Source organism: Danaus plexippus, chromosome Z (genome assembly GCF_018135715.1).
Source record: "Danaus plexippus chromosome Z, MEX_DaPlex, whole genome shotgun sequence".
In the NCBI taxonomy this organism is placed as follows: Eukaryota; Metazoa; Arthropoda; class Insecta; order Lepidoptera; family Nymphalidae; genus Danaus; species Danaus plexippus.
Window position 1 is genome coordinate 1451377 of NC_083559.1, and position 17081 is coordinate 1468457.

At 32.2% G+C, this 17081-nt stretch overlaps 3 protein-coding genes across 4 annotated transcripts; 1 reads left to right on the forward strand and 2 right to left on the reverse strand.

Annotated features, from left to right (window-relative positions):
- Nucleotides 1-4097: 4097 nt before the first annotated feature.
- LOC133319958 (cytochrome b-c1 complex subunit 1, mitochondrial-like) lies at nucleotides 4098-5619 on the reverse strand. Its single transcript, XM_061526344.1, has one exon. It carries the CDS (start codon nucleotides 5548-5550, stop codon nucleotides 4210-4212), a length of 1341 nt encoding a protein of 446 aa, XP_061382328.1. The 5' UTR covers nucleotides 5551-5619; the 3' UTR covers nucleotides 4098-4209.
- A 340-nt stretch (nucleotides 5620-5959) lies between these two features.
- Nucleotides 5960-7543, forward strand: LOC116777541 (cytochrome b-c1 complex subunit 1, mitochondrial-like). Its single transcript, XM_032671149.2, has one exon. It carries the CDS (start codon nucleotides 6060-6062, stop codon nucleotides 7458-7460), a length of 1401 nt encoding a protein of 466 aa, XP_032527040.2. The 5' UTR covers nucleotides 5960-6059; the 3' UTR covers nucleotides 7461-7543.
- A 723-nt stretch (nucleotides 7544-8266) lies between these two features.
- Nucleotides 8267-17024, reverse strand: LOC116777714 (protein tramtrack, beta isoform-like). Of its 2 annotated transcripts, none has more exons than XM_032671403.2 (9): nucleotides 16840-17024; nucleotides 16514-16705; nucleotides 15910-16083; nucleotides 15644-15837; nucleotides 15454-15561; nucleotides 15175-15245; nucleotides 14839-15079; nucleotides 14611-14676; nucleotides 8267-12851 (listed from the first exon to the last, which is right to left on the reverse strand). In XM_032671403.2, the coding sequence occupies exons 2-9, from the start codon at nucleotides 16697-16699 to the stop codon at nucleotides 12758-12760; spliced, it is 1134 nt and encodes a 377-aa protein (XP_032527294.1). In that variant the 5' UTR covers nucleotides 16700-16705; nucleotides 16840-17024; the 3' UTR covers nucleotides 8267-12757. The 2 variants fall into 2 exon arrangements, with proteins under 2 accessions (XP_032527294.1, XP_032527293.1); XM_032671402.2 differs by having other exon boundaries at nucleotides 16810-17024.
- Nucleotides 17025-17081: the final 57 nt, after the last annotated feature.

The following is a 17081-nucleotide window of genomic DNA, read 5'->3' on the forward strand; positions in this document are numbered from 1 at the left end:
GACGAAGCTCTCCTCCCTGCAACGCGATGGACCCGTCACCCGTCCGATAAATCCATGGACTGATGATAGGTTTCACCTCAGATACAATGTACATACAATTGTTTTAGAGACTATTTTTAATATTCTACTTGTGAGTAGAATATTAAAGCTAATAAGAACCGATAAACACTTCGCATATAGTGTGACGATTCGAACTTACCTTAAATATATTTATATATAGTCTGGACAGGCAGAAACTGAATCATAATATTAACCTGTTCGGGTTCGGGACACTAAATTTACTTTTGGTCCTTAAACCACTTTTTTATATTTTTTGAATAGAATAAGTAAGGCTATATCAATACTTACTATGCCGATAGTATGTGTGAAGATTTCTGTATGATTAAACTAAAGTCCCTATTAAAGAAGACCAATTCAACACACTGATAGTAACATTTAATATAATCATTTATTATGTATTTAAAAAAAACTTATGATTTCTTTTTAATCTCACAGCTAGTTTTGTTTTAATTTATTTATTTCGCAATGTTGTAAAATTTCTTTCTACAACACTATTCTCTGCAAAAATTGGTTCCCTAACACTAAGTCTTAACCTGAAAATGAGAGATAAGAAGTTAGAAAAGCTGTGAACTTTGCTCTTCAAATCAGGCTTTCCAAATTTCTGGAGTTCTGATTGTCTAAAAGCTTAATTCTGAACCCTAATTTAGATCAAGGTCAAAGGTCAACCACGGATACTTTTAAGTATATGAAAATAGTAACATATAAGTCCTGTTTCAGATTTAAATGTACTCCTTAATTAATATATTAGTTTTTAATTTTTTTAATATGTAAATTTAAAAATACACCGCATTTTGTTTATTTACTTTATTGACAATCTCGTAGGTAAAAACGCAGTAATAAATTTTTATAAGCAAAGAAAGCAACAGGGTATACGTGTGCCTAACATCAAATACTTTATATTTTTGTAAACAAAAGAAATATCAAAACTAACTCATTTAAATCTTAATAAAAGCTTATTATTTTTTAATATCATTCAATAAATAAACACGATTTAATGAAATTCTGTTTGAATAACATTTAAATAGTATGTTTAATAAAATTGGATATTTTAATGCACTGCTAGTTGATTGAAATTGTACTTCAATATTTGTACGAAAGCCTCATATGCAAATGTTTACCTGCCTGATTTACAGGGGTCAAGGGGGTAAGAAGGGGTAAGTAAAACAGTAAAATAATATTTCCATTTCCATCGCAAATATTTTGTTTCATAAATAAGAACAATACTAAACATATGTCCCCGATGTGGTTATCTCTATTTTTGTTTGTCGATGACATAAAAAGACAATAAATTAATTAATTAACGACAATAAAAAATCATTGCGTTTGTCATCACTCCACAAAAAAAAATCATTTAATACAATATATGTAACAACAAATTAAAAATAGGTGACGTTTGCATGAGCTCCAATTAAGAGCGATTCTAAACTGAGGGACACGTAAGTTTTGTTTGATATTTCAGTTAAAATATATGTAATATTCAACAATGTTTTTTATAATAAAAAAAAAGTAAAATTTTTTCAATACATTTACATATTTTATCTGTCCAATTTTAATGTTCTTTTTTGACAATTCTTCCTTGATATGTACATATGTCTTCAGTAAATGTTATTGTATCAAGCACGCGTGAGCTTGAAGAAAAAAATATATATATTTAAAAAAATATTGAAAAATATAAATATTATTAATGTCCGAATATAGAAAATTTAATAATTATTGTTAAATTTCCGGGAACAATTTATATATATATCGATATCGTGAACAACTAAGCAAAAAAAACTTAGATTAAGTTAAGATAAAGCTTCTTAGTTAAGTAACAATGAGTATACCTACTTTGTTACCCGTTGGTAACAATATATTATAAAATAATAAAACTTTTTTTCCTAACGTTTTATTACCTTCAGGAATTTAATTGTGCCACCTAGATCAATTCATTCTATCAATATTTTACTTAAACAAAAATGTTCTTACTTTGAAATTGAAATAATAAAATCAGACAAGTCGTAGGCATATTTTTATATGTAGGAAGAAAAAGTTATTGTTCTTATTATAATTCTTATCTATCTTTATACCAAAATTCATCAAAATCGGTTCAGATGTTTAAGCGTGAAAACGTAACAGACAGACAGAGTTACTTTCGCATTTATAATGTAGTGGGGATGTTTTATGTGTTTAAATTATTACTAACTATGTAAGAAGGACCTTGAAAATCATTAAATAAAAAGAAAATAGTTTCAACCTTCCACTTTGAATTCGCTTCCAATGATCGGATTCTGCACCATGTCGACGATATGGTGCTTAACAAAAGACACAAAACGATTTCGTAAATTTACAGTATCCACCAGCGTTTTTAATCTAATGCACTCAATATAGAACGACATCACAGAACAAGAATCTGTGATTGCACTAAACGAACAATCATGTGCAAACCTTACCCTCAACAAGACTGTTCGTGCCCGTAAATGTTGTACGAGTAGACATAGGTACTCGTTACTTATACACATGCTCATTTGACAAAACAAGACAGGGTTCACAACAAATACCGTTCAAAACACTACATTTAGATATCCGCATCTAGCTCACTATTTTATTGTAATATATACCATCAATTTATAAAGATAATTACATAATACTTTAGGAAAGTCTTTTATAGCACGGGCGTAAGAATCTTAAGTCATATCCAATACAAAAAATTTATATATTATTATTGTCTTTGTTTAAGGACCCTTTATAGTAAAATATATTTCGTATAGCTTAAATGGGATTATTTGTTCATACAATAATTACATTATAAATTGAGTATAATTTCTCGTCACGACAATGATTGTTATACAATTTCAACTGTTTTTTTCAGTAAACCGGGATAACACTGATTAGTTTGTTCGTCTGTATATGATCACTTTCAGATTAATAGCAATTTTGTTCCCATATACTATTAAATTATTCACGGTTTGGCCCATTCATTATGAGTCAGGTTTTCAAACATTGTCTTTCTTCACTTTAACAACATGAATCTAACGCAATAGTATTATTTGCGGAACAAAATCTGCAAAAATTCAAAAAAAAATTCTGTTTGTTTTCGAGAAACCCGGTATCGTACGAAAATCCTAAAATATTATACGCAATACTTGTAATAATAATAATTTTATATCATTTTTACAAACACATAATCTGAACTTATTTAAATGTATTCTATTCACTGTTGAAATTAAAAAAGAAAAAGAAAAAGCAATATCTAAATTTCACCATTGAATCTAAATAGCTCTTACTAGAACTACATAATGCGGCCACATACGTTACAGTATACTTGAGTAAGTCCAGTCTTGCACAAATACACGTATTTCGGAGGTGACTACAGATGGCTTAAGCATGCTTGCACAACTGTCACTTTGCACACATACACGCAGCTAGCTACTTTCGCTATGGATGGCACAAAGACGGTAGTTGGCTTTATTTTAGCAACGAAAATCTGAAAATTCAGAAGAGACGCCGAATTGTATGGACTAAGGACCGGTATTTTTTTTTTATTCTGTATTAGTATTCTTTACTTTTTATTCACCGAAGACATGGTTCATTCCTATATGCATTTATATATTCTTCTATTATAGCGCGAACTCCATGACTCTCGGTAGTATCGGTTATTTTGGAGCGACAATGACGTGCACATGTTGGTGGCTAAAATAATACTGAAACTTGCACGAAATGCAAACTGCCACCGCACACGGTCATCTAAACTTTTACAAACGCAACATTGCACAAGTTGCGATTTGAAATTTGGAAGTTTTTCAAGAACTTATGCATGTCGGAAAATTGTGCAATTTTTTCCACGTTACAGCATCCTAGTGCAAGTCAAGATTTGCGCAAGGACATATACTGTCAGATGTGTGGACGGCATAATTTTTACACCAATAATACTCCCTAAATATTTTTTTATCCTTTTTTTAAAACTAGAGTTTTACTTACTTTGAGATTTAAAAAATAACATAACATAACTGGTTACGTAAAAATACAGAGTTGTTTAAATAGTAATTATATATTTTTTTATTATTCTATCTTTACACATTTTTTAATAGAACAAAACATTGTTTATTTAAAATCTTTTATTGAAATAAAATATCTTCTCTAAATTTAAAACAGTCTGAGAAACTTTATTCATAATCTTAACCAGTACATTCCAGATCTGATTCCGTTATAATCTGGTAGAGTTTCTGTTGGTCCAACAGCTGCAACCACTGGGCATTTGTCGTATAAATATTTAAAAGCAACGTCTCTTAATCTTTCAACTGTGATCGATGATAAATCTTGATATATTTGACAAAGATTTCTTCGGCTAGATGTATACATCATTTGCAAACCAATATCATAAGAAGATTTAACAACACCTTCGACATTTTTCGCTAGTTTGAATTTCAAAAGTTGAGACGCTCTGTCGACATCCGTCTTCTGTACAGAAGTGCATGTATTCATCCAATCCTTTTGTATATTATAAACCATGTCGTCCAAATCGTTTGTTCCTACAAAGTAAACACCCCACAAACCGACATCGTGGTACGCTATGTAAAATGATTCAAATTTCTCACACAAACTTGACGTTGATGCGGCACGAGCTAAAAATGAACCATGTCGGTCTCCCCCGCCTTGTGTTCTCTCCCAGGAATCATTTAGACAGCTGGCCAGTAGAAGTGGTAAATATTCAGGGCTGTTATATCCAGGTGCTTCTACAGCAATAGCAACATGAGCAACGGGCAAAGCATCATTGCGATATACGATTGAAGACCCTGTATAACGCTTTGGTCCAAAATTTATAACTTTAGTATCGCTTTCTTTTATAACATTAAAGTAATTTTCAGCATATTCAACAACAGCACCATGTGACACACCACCAGATGTAGCTAAAGTCATCCGATGTGGTCGATAATTATGATAAAAATAAGAGCATATATCACGTATATCAAATCTACAAAAATTTCTAGAAAGACCCATAACAGTTTGAGCCAAAGGAGTCTCTTGAAATGCCGTCTGGTGTAAATAATCAAATAGTACCAATCTACTGTTATTGTCATTTTCAATAGCTTCAAAGCACAATTGTTGTTTTTGTGATTCTATCATACATTCAGATAAGTCTATTTGACAAATAATTTGAGCCAACAAACTTATATTTAGTTTAATACTTTCCTTCAATCCGACAGCAGAAAAAACTTGATGATCTCTCGATGTAAAAGCAGACATTTTTGAACCCCCATTCCTAATTGCATCTTGTAAAGCGTAATTGCTCATCGAAGTAAAGCCTTGATAGGCCAAATGTTCTACGAAGTATGCTATACCATTATTGTTTTCATTTTCAAATCTCGATCCCGCTTTAGTGAAAAGCGAGGTACAAACTAGTGGTGAACTGCTCTCTTCAGTGACCACTCTCAAACCATTGGACAAATTTGTAATATGAACGGGTGAATAAAACTTACGTAGCCTACTTTTGTCTAAATTTTTGGCCATTGTTTATATGTTATTAGATCTGAAAATGTTATATGATCTAAACAATAATAAAACAGTTGTCAATGTATAACCGAGATGGTTTAGGATTTATGTTTTTAAAAGAAAAAGTATGTATATGTTTTTAAAGTTGAATGAAAGTACCTACTGTATAATATTAATTGATGTTTTACTCGAAAAGGTATTAATATTATTTTTTTAAGTATTTATGTTACAAAATTTCAGGTAATATTTTCTATCACGGGCCAAATAATGTTCTTGACACATTTTACATAACACACTCATCTTGTTTTAGTTTTTATCCTATTTTTGAACCAGTATTTTCTTTAAACAACCGCTTGACTTCATCAATAGACCTTTATGTAACTTAGAACCGATTTTCTAGTCAGAGTTTTTATATCGATAACTGACAGCCTTTAATTATGTTGCCTATTATTATCCGTGGCAACTGTCTTACTCGTTTAAAAATATTTTAAATAAAGCTCAAAGGATAGTTACACTCGTAATTAAAAATGTTGAAACAACTCAACGTATTTAAAGTTATTAACAAATCACTCAACATCTGTATCCGCAGCAGAAGCTCATCAGGTTCATACGAAAATATCTTTAAAGGAATTCCTAAAACACAATATTCAGAACTTCATAGTGGACTTACAGTTGCAACAGAGGAAAGAAATTGTCCCCACGTGTGTTTTGGGTTTTACATAGACGCTGGATCAAGACATGAAAACGACTTAGAAAATGGCCTTACACATTTTTTTCAACACATTGCTTTCAAGGGCACCGAAAATAGATCTAAAACGAACTTGGAAAAGGAGATATCTTCGACGGGAGCAAAATTTAAATGTTTTGCTACTCGTGATATTACAGTCTATTGCGGTCAATGTTTAGCAAAACATTTTTGTCAAGCTGTTGATATTCTATATGATTGCGTATTCAACAATGCCTTTTCTTGTGATGAACTTGAAACCCAAAGAACCGTAATCCAAGAAGAAATGCTTAAGCATGATGAATCAACAGTAAATATATTATATGACTATTTACATTCATCAGCGTTCCAAGGTACCCAGTTAGGACAAACTATTATGGGAACTAGTAACAACTTGTGTAAATTTCAAATGCCTTCTGTTAGAAATCATGTAAAGAAAATGTTTATTCCACAAAGAACTGTATTAGCTGCCGTTGGTGGTGTCACTCACGATACGATGGTGAACATTGGGAATAAATATTTTAGGAAAACTAAAGACCCCAAATGTATCTTTTTAGGCCCTTGTAGATATACAGGATCCGAAATATCCTACAGAGATGATTCAATGCCCATGGGGCATGTAGCGATAGCTGTGGAAGGCCCTCCCTTTTTCAGTAAAGATAAAATCTTTATGGATCTAGCTGCCTCATACATAGGGGGTTGGGACACCTCTCAACCTGGCGGAACAAACCACGGAACTTACACCGCATTGATGGGCTCAGCAGGACGTAATTGCGAGTCTTATAAAACTTTCCAATTTGTCTATAACGACACCAGTCTATGGGGAGCACAATTTATATCACCGAGAATTGATTTAGACGACATGTTATACATCATTCAGGACACTTGGATGAGATTATGTGACTTGATTACTGACGGTGAATTAATAAGGCCCAAAAGTGAATTAAAATCAAAGATTTTGATGCAAAATCAAAGTACAGAAAAAGCTTGTCACGATATCGGACAACACCTACTGCGAACTGGCAATCGACCGACTATTGCTGATAGATTTCGTGAAATTGATAATATAACTGCTAAACAGTTAAAAAAGGTTTGCGATAAATACATATATGATAGATGTCCAGTGGTAGTGGGAATTGGTTCCATAGAATGCTTATATCCGTATACAAATGTAAGAGATGCCATGCGTTGGCTAAGAGTGTAAGAGTTGGAATGAGCAAGACGAACCAACCGTGAGTTTAGATATTGTATTTACATATTAATATACCTACCTATTGTCTGTTTTGGTTTTAATTACTATTCTTTTCAGCGTAAGCTACAGCCCATGTTTAAAAAAATAAAACTAATTTTCACTTACACTAATTTGCGCCATCTATCGTAAGACGAACGTACTAGCTGATACAATACCGAAATTCACTTGTCTATGGCTTCTAGCTCTATTGATTTTTATAGCATCATAGGGGAGGATGGGGGTAGTCGGAAGTGGACCAATCCGTGAAATTCGTGACGGAAGAGCTACGGACATCGCCCATCTAAGGATGCCTTTAATAGGATGAATCTCGGGAGGGAGCGTGGCATCAGGGATTGAAAATTATGATATACGATTTACTTACATTTATTTTACTTTTCACGTACTATTTATTAAATGGAGTCATTAAGAAGCTTAAATTTAACCGAAATTTTACCTACTTTTATCATTTCTGACTGACTTAATAAAATATCCAAAAACTTCTAAACCTTTTCAATTTTTTAAAAAATTGTCCGTCTATTTGTTTCTCGTTCGGCGTTATAGCCCGTACCTAGGACAAATATGGTACAGGACTGTATCGCAAAACATCTTTATAAATAGCGTCTGAAGCCTGGCAAAGCTCACCCACGATCTTTATATATACTTTATTTCATATATATTGCCAGTTGGAAACAGAAACACAAAGCCTTTTATTAATATACATACCTATATAAAATAGCCAAGCATTATTGTACACAAATGTAGGTGAAATAAAATACGAATAGTATAAAATTATAATTTATTATTTCGAATAGAGGCTAAAGTAAAAATATTAAAAACTGATCATGAGTATAATCGAGTATAAGAGTTTCGACGGAACAAAATATACACAGAGCATCGAAACGTTGGAATGCCAGAACAGTGACAGACGGAACCGGTCCTGCTGTTGTACGAGCATTTTAATACGCGGTCCCAACACAGAGCTGGAATATGGAACACCACTAGTTAACAATTTGAAATACACGCAATGCTCGTACAAAGTTAACCGAACAAAAAAAAGACTCCTTACTGAGGAAACATCCAGATCGACGATCACAAAATTTTTGCCATATAAAAAAAAATTACATCACAACAGTAGAGAGCTAATATAAAAAAAAGACCGACTCAAAATGTGACATCTCACACAAGGCTTCTTTTGTTTTCGCAAAATAAAAAAAATATAAAATGCATGTACACAAGTGGTCTTAATTAGAAAATGGAATGGTAAATGCCTTATCAACGAGGTTGCGCTAAACAAAATTAGGCATCGTTATCAAAATGAAATCTCGGAAACAAAAAAAAAAAACATTTTTTTTTTTTTTTTGTTACATTGACTGTTACAACTTACGCTAGGATAAATGTCATTAATATTTAATGTGTATCAACTAGGGTACCACAACCTATTATAGAAATTACATCAGACGACACATAGAGCTACAAATAGGTTTACAAATACATCCAAGACTTATCCCTCTCTCGGCCCATGACCTTGATATAACTCCTTGAAGATTATCGACACCGCTACAAATAGGCGTCGGTGTGTAAGTTAATTTTAATACTAGAAAGAGACGAATGTGGATATCTTTTTAAATTTAAAAAAAAAATGTTCAAAACCTTCAAAAACGTCATACATTTTCGCTGCCAACCGATCCTATCACATTTCAAACAGCAGCCTTTAGGTTACGAGAGATTCCATCTCTAAATAGGACGACACATATCACTGCGTTATTCCTAGTCCATACATTTCAATTGGCCATTTAAAAAATCGCTCCAAAATATTAGCTAAATGTAGAAGCAATACTCCGTACTCAAATCTAATCTACCTATTACATTTCTGATATTTTTTTTTAATTTCCCCGACACGAAGACCAGTTCTTAGTATTCATAAACTTAATTATCGAAAAAACAATTAAAATTTACAAGAGCACGAGAGTATTGCACCGACATTAGCAGCGGGTACAATTTAACGTTTTACATTAAAATTTTAATTTAATTTTTTTTGACACCAAATACATCAAAAATTACAAACGTGTCCCTTTGCCTTTCAAAATTTTATTCCAAAATAGCAATTGAAATAGCACATTCGAAAAACTTCGAACTAAACAAGCTCCTTTCGAATCTTACCCTGCTTGAGGTGTTATACAAAACATGGTTGATACCTACAGCTATACCTGATAACATAGCAGGTTAGATTAAATACGACTGGATACCCATTACATATAAGTATATATGGCGAGAAAACTGACAGAAGTATTATCATATATTAATATTAAAATTATTAAAAAATACATCGTGTGAAACATTCGTCATTACATAAAACACTTTGAAAACACCAAACCGAACGTCCCGACGATGCGATCTCTGATCGTTTAAGATACACGAATGTCCCACGAACAACTATCCTAACTTATTATAACACTAAATTGTCATGAAAATCCTGTAAATAGACACATATTTGAGCACAGACTAATAACTGCTACACAGATAATACAAATGTGGAATGTTACGTAACATCAATAGACATACATTAATTTTATGGCGTTGGAGAACTTAAGACAGAAAATATTATATATTTGGTTTTATCTTAGCAGTCTACAATCGTCGTTTAGGTTATGACTAGGTGCGAAATGTTGAAAACATCAAACCAGTATTATATCCACGTTAAACATCTTGAGTGATCCGTTATATATATATTTTTTTTTTACATAAAAAAATTGTAGACTGCAAGCTATAAAAAAAAAAAAAATCTTGCTGCTCAAATGAAGTCGCGATCTAAAAAGGATCTACTCTGCTTGTATACTGAGTATTAAATGAACCAAAAAAAAAAAAAAAAAACAAACCTTAAATTCTAAAAATAAATGACATCCACGTTTCGCTTAGACACGACCCACGTCCACCTCCTATATAAGGGGGACTTTATAATTGTCAGTAAATAGCTGCACCTATATAACCGTCACATAGTATAAGAGCATTGGTATAAAAAAAATTTGGTAAAAAAATATCATAAAAACTAACACATTAATACAGCTACCGAAATATGGAATGTATCTTATAAAAGAAGTCATAATCTCCTTGGAAATAATATATTAAAAAAAAAAAAAAAAAAACCTTACTCTAAGAGTACTAAAAGATTATCATATAATATGTTAAGAAATACTTAGACCTTATTAGGTTTGATTATGCAGGCTTACATCTACTGGAATGTAATGAGATAAAATAAAAGCTTACAATCGAATATAATAGACGTGTTAGTTCTATTACCCCTTATCCTTAATGGTTAGATCCACCCAAACCATGATTATATTATATGTTCAGAACATTAAAGCCATCAAAAATGTCTTTAAAAATTCAAAATCCACATACAGAGCAGTATGAATGTGATTTAGTTGATTTTAGTCAAATATCCTATACTACATAGAGGTACGATATACGTCACAACAAAATTGAGCTCTCAGCATAGAGAATATGACATTATACAAAACAGATAAAGGTTACACAATCCACAATAAAATTGTAAAATGAGATTCACTGTATTTGATAAATAATTTGCCTGTAAAAGAGGAATTAAATTATAAAAAAAAAAAAATATAAAAATAATAATAATAATAATCTCACATCCTATGTCATACAAAACGGAATGGGACGGAAGAAATAACAAAAATCCAACCATTACAACTAAAAATCTCAATGCCATAAATTAATAATATTTTTTTTTTTTTATATATTATGTATGAGAGAGCTAAACTATCGATATAATATAACTTCTGACGTTCGACTAACGATGGGACGAAAAGATATATAATATTAAAGCTTCACAGAATTTTGACATACATTTCTATGATAATATATATATGTGGGTGTATATATATATAAGAATGTTCAAATCAACCCCGCACAGATAATAATATTCAAATCCAACCCCACATAGATAATGGCAATCACTATTTGACAAGCTGGCTCCAATGATTTCAATCAGATCAAAGACATTGTAATCCCTTGAATATATTTTGTCATGATTTCAAAAATTACAACTAAGACAGTCGATTAAAAAATGAGGTACATACAAATTTTCATTTAAATACACCTAGACCCTTGTTAAATATTAAAAAAAAAAAAAAAAAAAAAAAAATGTATACATCATTATCGGACTAAAATAATAAATCGTATGTATAAAAACTGTTCTCTAAAAAAACATTACGAATATTGAAATCTTAATAATAAAACTTAAAATTACTAAGTAAAGCATACATTTTATAAATGATTAATATACACAATAAGGTATTTTGTACTGTAAGGTTATTTTTATTATTTTCTTATTTATTTATTCATTTTATTTAAATTTTTATTTTTATTCTTTTGTTATTTGTAACCGTTAAACCTTGTTCTTGTACTTAATGTTTAAAGACATTGTAAAAAAAATGAGAAACTATTTTGTACATTTGTAATTTTGGAATGGCAACATTTTTAATAACTAATTTAAAACTGACCAAGCCTTCTTCTTTAATTGTACTTTGTTACAGCTTGTCAAATATTTAAAATTAATTTTACTGTTAATACATTATAATATCTATTGATTAAAATTGTAGGTGGCTCTCCATATTAGTGCCACATCATCTAAATTATCATTTGTTCACAGGCTTGCGTTGAGATTCTTCCTAAACCTTAAAGTAGACTTGAGACAACTATGTTCGAGGCGGCACAGAAACCACAACTTAATAACTATTACAGAATACAGTATGTAAAATTAAAACTTAAAAAATATATGGTATTGGGAAATAACTTTTTCTTTTTGTATGACATTACAACTAAGTACGTCGAAGTGCACACCCTGTACATAATTGCAAGTTTTGTTATGTGCATATTTCTTTCAGTCTTTGGATTTTGTGTGGTGGAGTGTAGAAGGTACGTTATAACCTCTTCAACAGTGCCATAAGAAACATATAAATCAAATGTATAAATCGCTGACACTCACATTATCTATGTCCGGATGACATGAGAAATTTTGGAAATAAACCAATAAAAACTTCGAACAGGCAGAACATGACGGTAACATATTACAATGAGGAAATCAAACGGACCTACTTCTTTTTCTTGGGTGACTTCCGTTTCCTGTTTCTTGTCTTTTTAGGGTTGTAGCCGAATATCAATTTTGAATTCCATGTGAATTTCTGGGTGAATATAGATGCCAGTGTTATTGGGTCCACGAAATCGTCGTCCGGAACATGGGCCGTTAATCATACGGCCTCTTGATTAGTCTCTGACTTAGGCAGAGCAGCCTCGCTTGGCCTTTCCGCCTGCAGCTTGGCATTCTCAGTGACAGCTGGGAAACTGTAATTAACGTTATATACATATAAATAATAGTCACGATAACATGTGTCCACTATTGATTTATTTAACTTCGTATTAAGGCACGTTGTGTTAGCAGAGCGTATATACAAAGTTACTGGCATTAAACAAACTATTTCTCAGGTTAATATAATTACGAGATAAAAATTAAAAAAAAAATATCATGTAATATATCATCATTAATCATAAATTCACAATAATTTAAAAAAAAAACACCATCAAATCATATATATGAAATAAGAAAATTAAAAAAAAATGATCTTACGCGTATAGAATTTTAAAATTTAAACCATCGCAAAGCATTTTGGCTAACAAGAAGCTGTCGCGGATCACTCTTTACTGAAACGAATGTAATAATCACTTATTGAAGTTATGAGTGGTAAAATATAAAACACACTCGCACTGAATCACGCGAAAACTGTATTGAGTATTCATACACAGTCCGCTAGGTGAAGCTCAGACGCGGTGAGCGCACGTCGCAAATCGATAAACGGCACTATTGAAATGATATCCGAGCTTCTACCCCAAAACTGACAGAGAACGCACTGCGCACAAGCGCACTGTGATATCGACTTTATGTGTACACATTAAGGTACAATATCGTTTAGCTGAAACGCGTCTAGGGTTCAGACTTGCACCCCTCAACCCCAGGCTAGACTGCCGGCCAACATCCCCGGCGCAAAATCTCCGCGCGGATCAATAACTGCATCCAAACACTATGTCTGGCTTTTTCACTACATACGTATATAACAGTGTACACCTATGGTACTACCCATCCTACTGAAACCCTTACATTTAAAGTATAATTATATATTAATATATATATTATTGTGTATATATACATATACATACATACATATATCTGAAAACATGAAATTATATGATAACGATATCATTCATAATGAAACAAAAAAGTTGAGATAATTTTTTTTTTTTTTGTTACGATATCAGTTTTTTTAAAGACCTTTTAAGCTAGAGATGAATTGCATCTGTCCAAGTGTCATTACTTTAAGAGGTCCTCGTCTGCTTTGCGAGGTTTAAAGCATTCTTTATTAAGAATAGAATATATTTAGGAACGATTTGAACATTTTATATCTGACAGGTTTTTTAAATACGAGTATAAATGTATTATATTCGTAAAGCTCGTATGTTTTTTAAATATTTCAAAGGTCATGACGCAACGAGCAGCAGTAGAACTGATAACAACGAAATAGGAATAAACTTTCGCTGATAACATATATACACATATATAGAACCTTTTTTTATTACACGTAAATATAGATAAAAATTACCATTCAGACTTAGGATTGAAACGATTAAGATAAAATTCATTGTCTAGATTATTATATACGGGAATTGAACCCGATTATTTTCGTTATATAAAAAACCCTGTCTATTTTATATGATAAAGAAATATGTTCATTAGATATCATTAAATTCACACAAACAAACAAACAAACATACAAACTTTAAATATTACTTTATATATCGCAGAGCAGCGGCATAGCAGACAGAATTTAAATAACAGACAACTGTGTTTAGGATCGCAAAGTAAATATGTGCTTTATGTTATATAGAGCATATGTTATATGAAGAACTTGGCCAAAAAAAAAATGTCAAAAAAAAAAAGGTAAAAAAATATGTATATTTTAAAAGATTCAAAATTTATTGCAGTAATGTAATAAATATAGTAATTTTGACTCTTATATATGAACAACAGAAGTATAAAATCTTTACTCACTTGTCAGCATCCCTGAACTCCGCGTTTGCTTCAGATCGCCATTTATTGCCAACCATGTTCTGAACGCTGTAAATAAACGAAAGCATTAATATTTAACCAAAGATTAAAATATTGACACTGGCAGCTATAAACATTGTACGAGGACGTCGAACTACTGTTTGACATTAAATTAAAAAAAAAAAAAACGAAATAAGAACAAAACGGTGCTGTAATGAAGGCGGTACTCACGCGTGTCTCATTTGATCGCCTTGGGCGCTGAGTTGTGCCAAATATGTAGCCTGCTTCCGATGATGGTACATATGAACCCGGAGGCATGATGGATTACGCATACGTTTTTGACATATATCACATTGTAGCGTACCCTCTCTAGTGTCGTGCTTGTCACGTATATGCACTTTAAGATTGTACCGATTCGCGAAAAACCGATGGCAGGACGGACACTTAACACCACCGGTTTTGCAGTTCCATCCTTTATCAAACAGAATTTTGTTATATGTAGAACTTATTTTTATAATGTCCATATATGTGTGTTCGCGAATCGCACAATAATTTTCTCATACTTACCCGAGTCTTTGGCTGAATCTGGCAATAGGACATTATTGAACATGTCGCTGTCGAAGTCGATCATGGGCTCACTGAAAGTGTGTGCATAAAAAAAAAATGCAACCAAAAAAAGGGGCAAATCAAAAATAAAAATAAACAATCAAAAAGAAAACTTTCAAGAAATTTTCATCACTGAAATTAATGGAATAATGAGTGCACGATATAAAAATGATTGTTTAGTATATGTACATTATTGCTGAACTAATAAAATCAATAAATATATATATATATGTAATTTACCTGTCAGATGCATATTCCGTGTTCTCAGCATGAGTGGGGCTATCGTTGACAGGTCGAGGCTTCTTCTTCATATTATAGGTTGTCTTGCCTGGTGTGTTCTTCAATAATCTATGGGCATGAATAAATATTATATACTTATAGCCGTTCTGTATTATGTGTGTTGTATTGTGGGAAATGAAAGATAAACAACCTCTTCAGTGGGCTTCGAGTTGCTTCTTCGGTGGGAGGCCCCGAGCTGGCTGATTCTGGTGAAACATCTGATACAGTCGCCTCCTCGGAAGGTGGGACCCATTCAGGTAGACTATCACCACCAGATTCAGGTACTTGCTGACGACCAGTGTTAGTTGACTCACTTTCAACCACTGGCTGGGGAGATTCACTTCTCTAAAATACATTTATATATAGATTCATAAGTAGATTGTTACATGATAAACTTTCATTTTCTGAAGAATTTACCTCTCTACCACCCGTGAGCCCTTTAACTTGAAGTAACTCGGCTGTGTGTAAAAATCCAGAGAGCTCTTGCTGTCTCACATGTACTTCTCCGCGGTACATAAATTGCAGAAGCTGTTTCAGTTCCTGGTGAGCTACATCCTTCAGTATAACTATCGGATGTTCACACGGGTTCATCTACAAGACCACAAATTTTATAAAAAATATGCTTTCGGTTAAGATAAATATAAGCATAAGTGTTGTATTTTTGTGTAAACAATGCTACATAAATGTGTATTGCAATACAACTATTATTATTAAGTGTGTGGGTGTGTGTATAATCAATTGTCATTTTTCTTATTAACTATTATCAAACTATGTACAATGTTTATCATAATTGTATATATTGAGAATGTAATTCCATGTAAATAGATAATTTACTTTGTTCATATAAAGAGGTGGATTGCTTAATAATGAAAGGAAAAGTTACTAATGTATATATATGGAAAATATCTGTCTCTTATAAAATACATGTATATTTATATACATACATATATATGTATGTATATGTATGCAGCTATTGAGGAAAATATTTAAGTTGACAAAGGCAATTCACAATGAGTCATACCTTAAACAGCTCCTTGAAGTATGGGCTGCAGACCGAAAGTATGAGCTTGTGAGCCTGAACATACTGCCCTCCCGCCGCTAATGTTACATCCACCAGATCTTCGCCTTCCAAAAGAGCTTGGAAAGATTGAGACAAGTTTGAGTGAAAATCGTTCCACCGTAACGAAAACTGTTCAGGGATCGCCATCTCCGCCTGAAAAATTCCACCCTTAGAACAGACTGACGACGCCCGTCTTTTACGATTAACAAATTTCAGTCGCATTTAGCGTCTAGTTTCTTTACAAGTGCACCACTTACTGAAAATCAATCACAAATATAACTGCTTACGTATGCATCTAACTATATGTCTGCGCAAACTGATGGGCGAAAATACATGTTAACGAAGGTAATCCAAGTATTATATTCCTATGGTATGAAAGAGATACTTCTGTGTTCTGACTGGCATGGCAATCAATACACGGAAAAGTTCCGTATCAAAATGTCGCGTCCTGTCCCGCTTGCACTAATAATGTGATGAAAGATGTGTTTGTTTTTCTTTTCATGAAATGTTAATTATTATTGTTTTATTT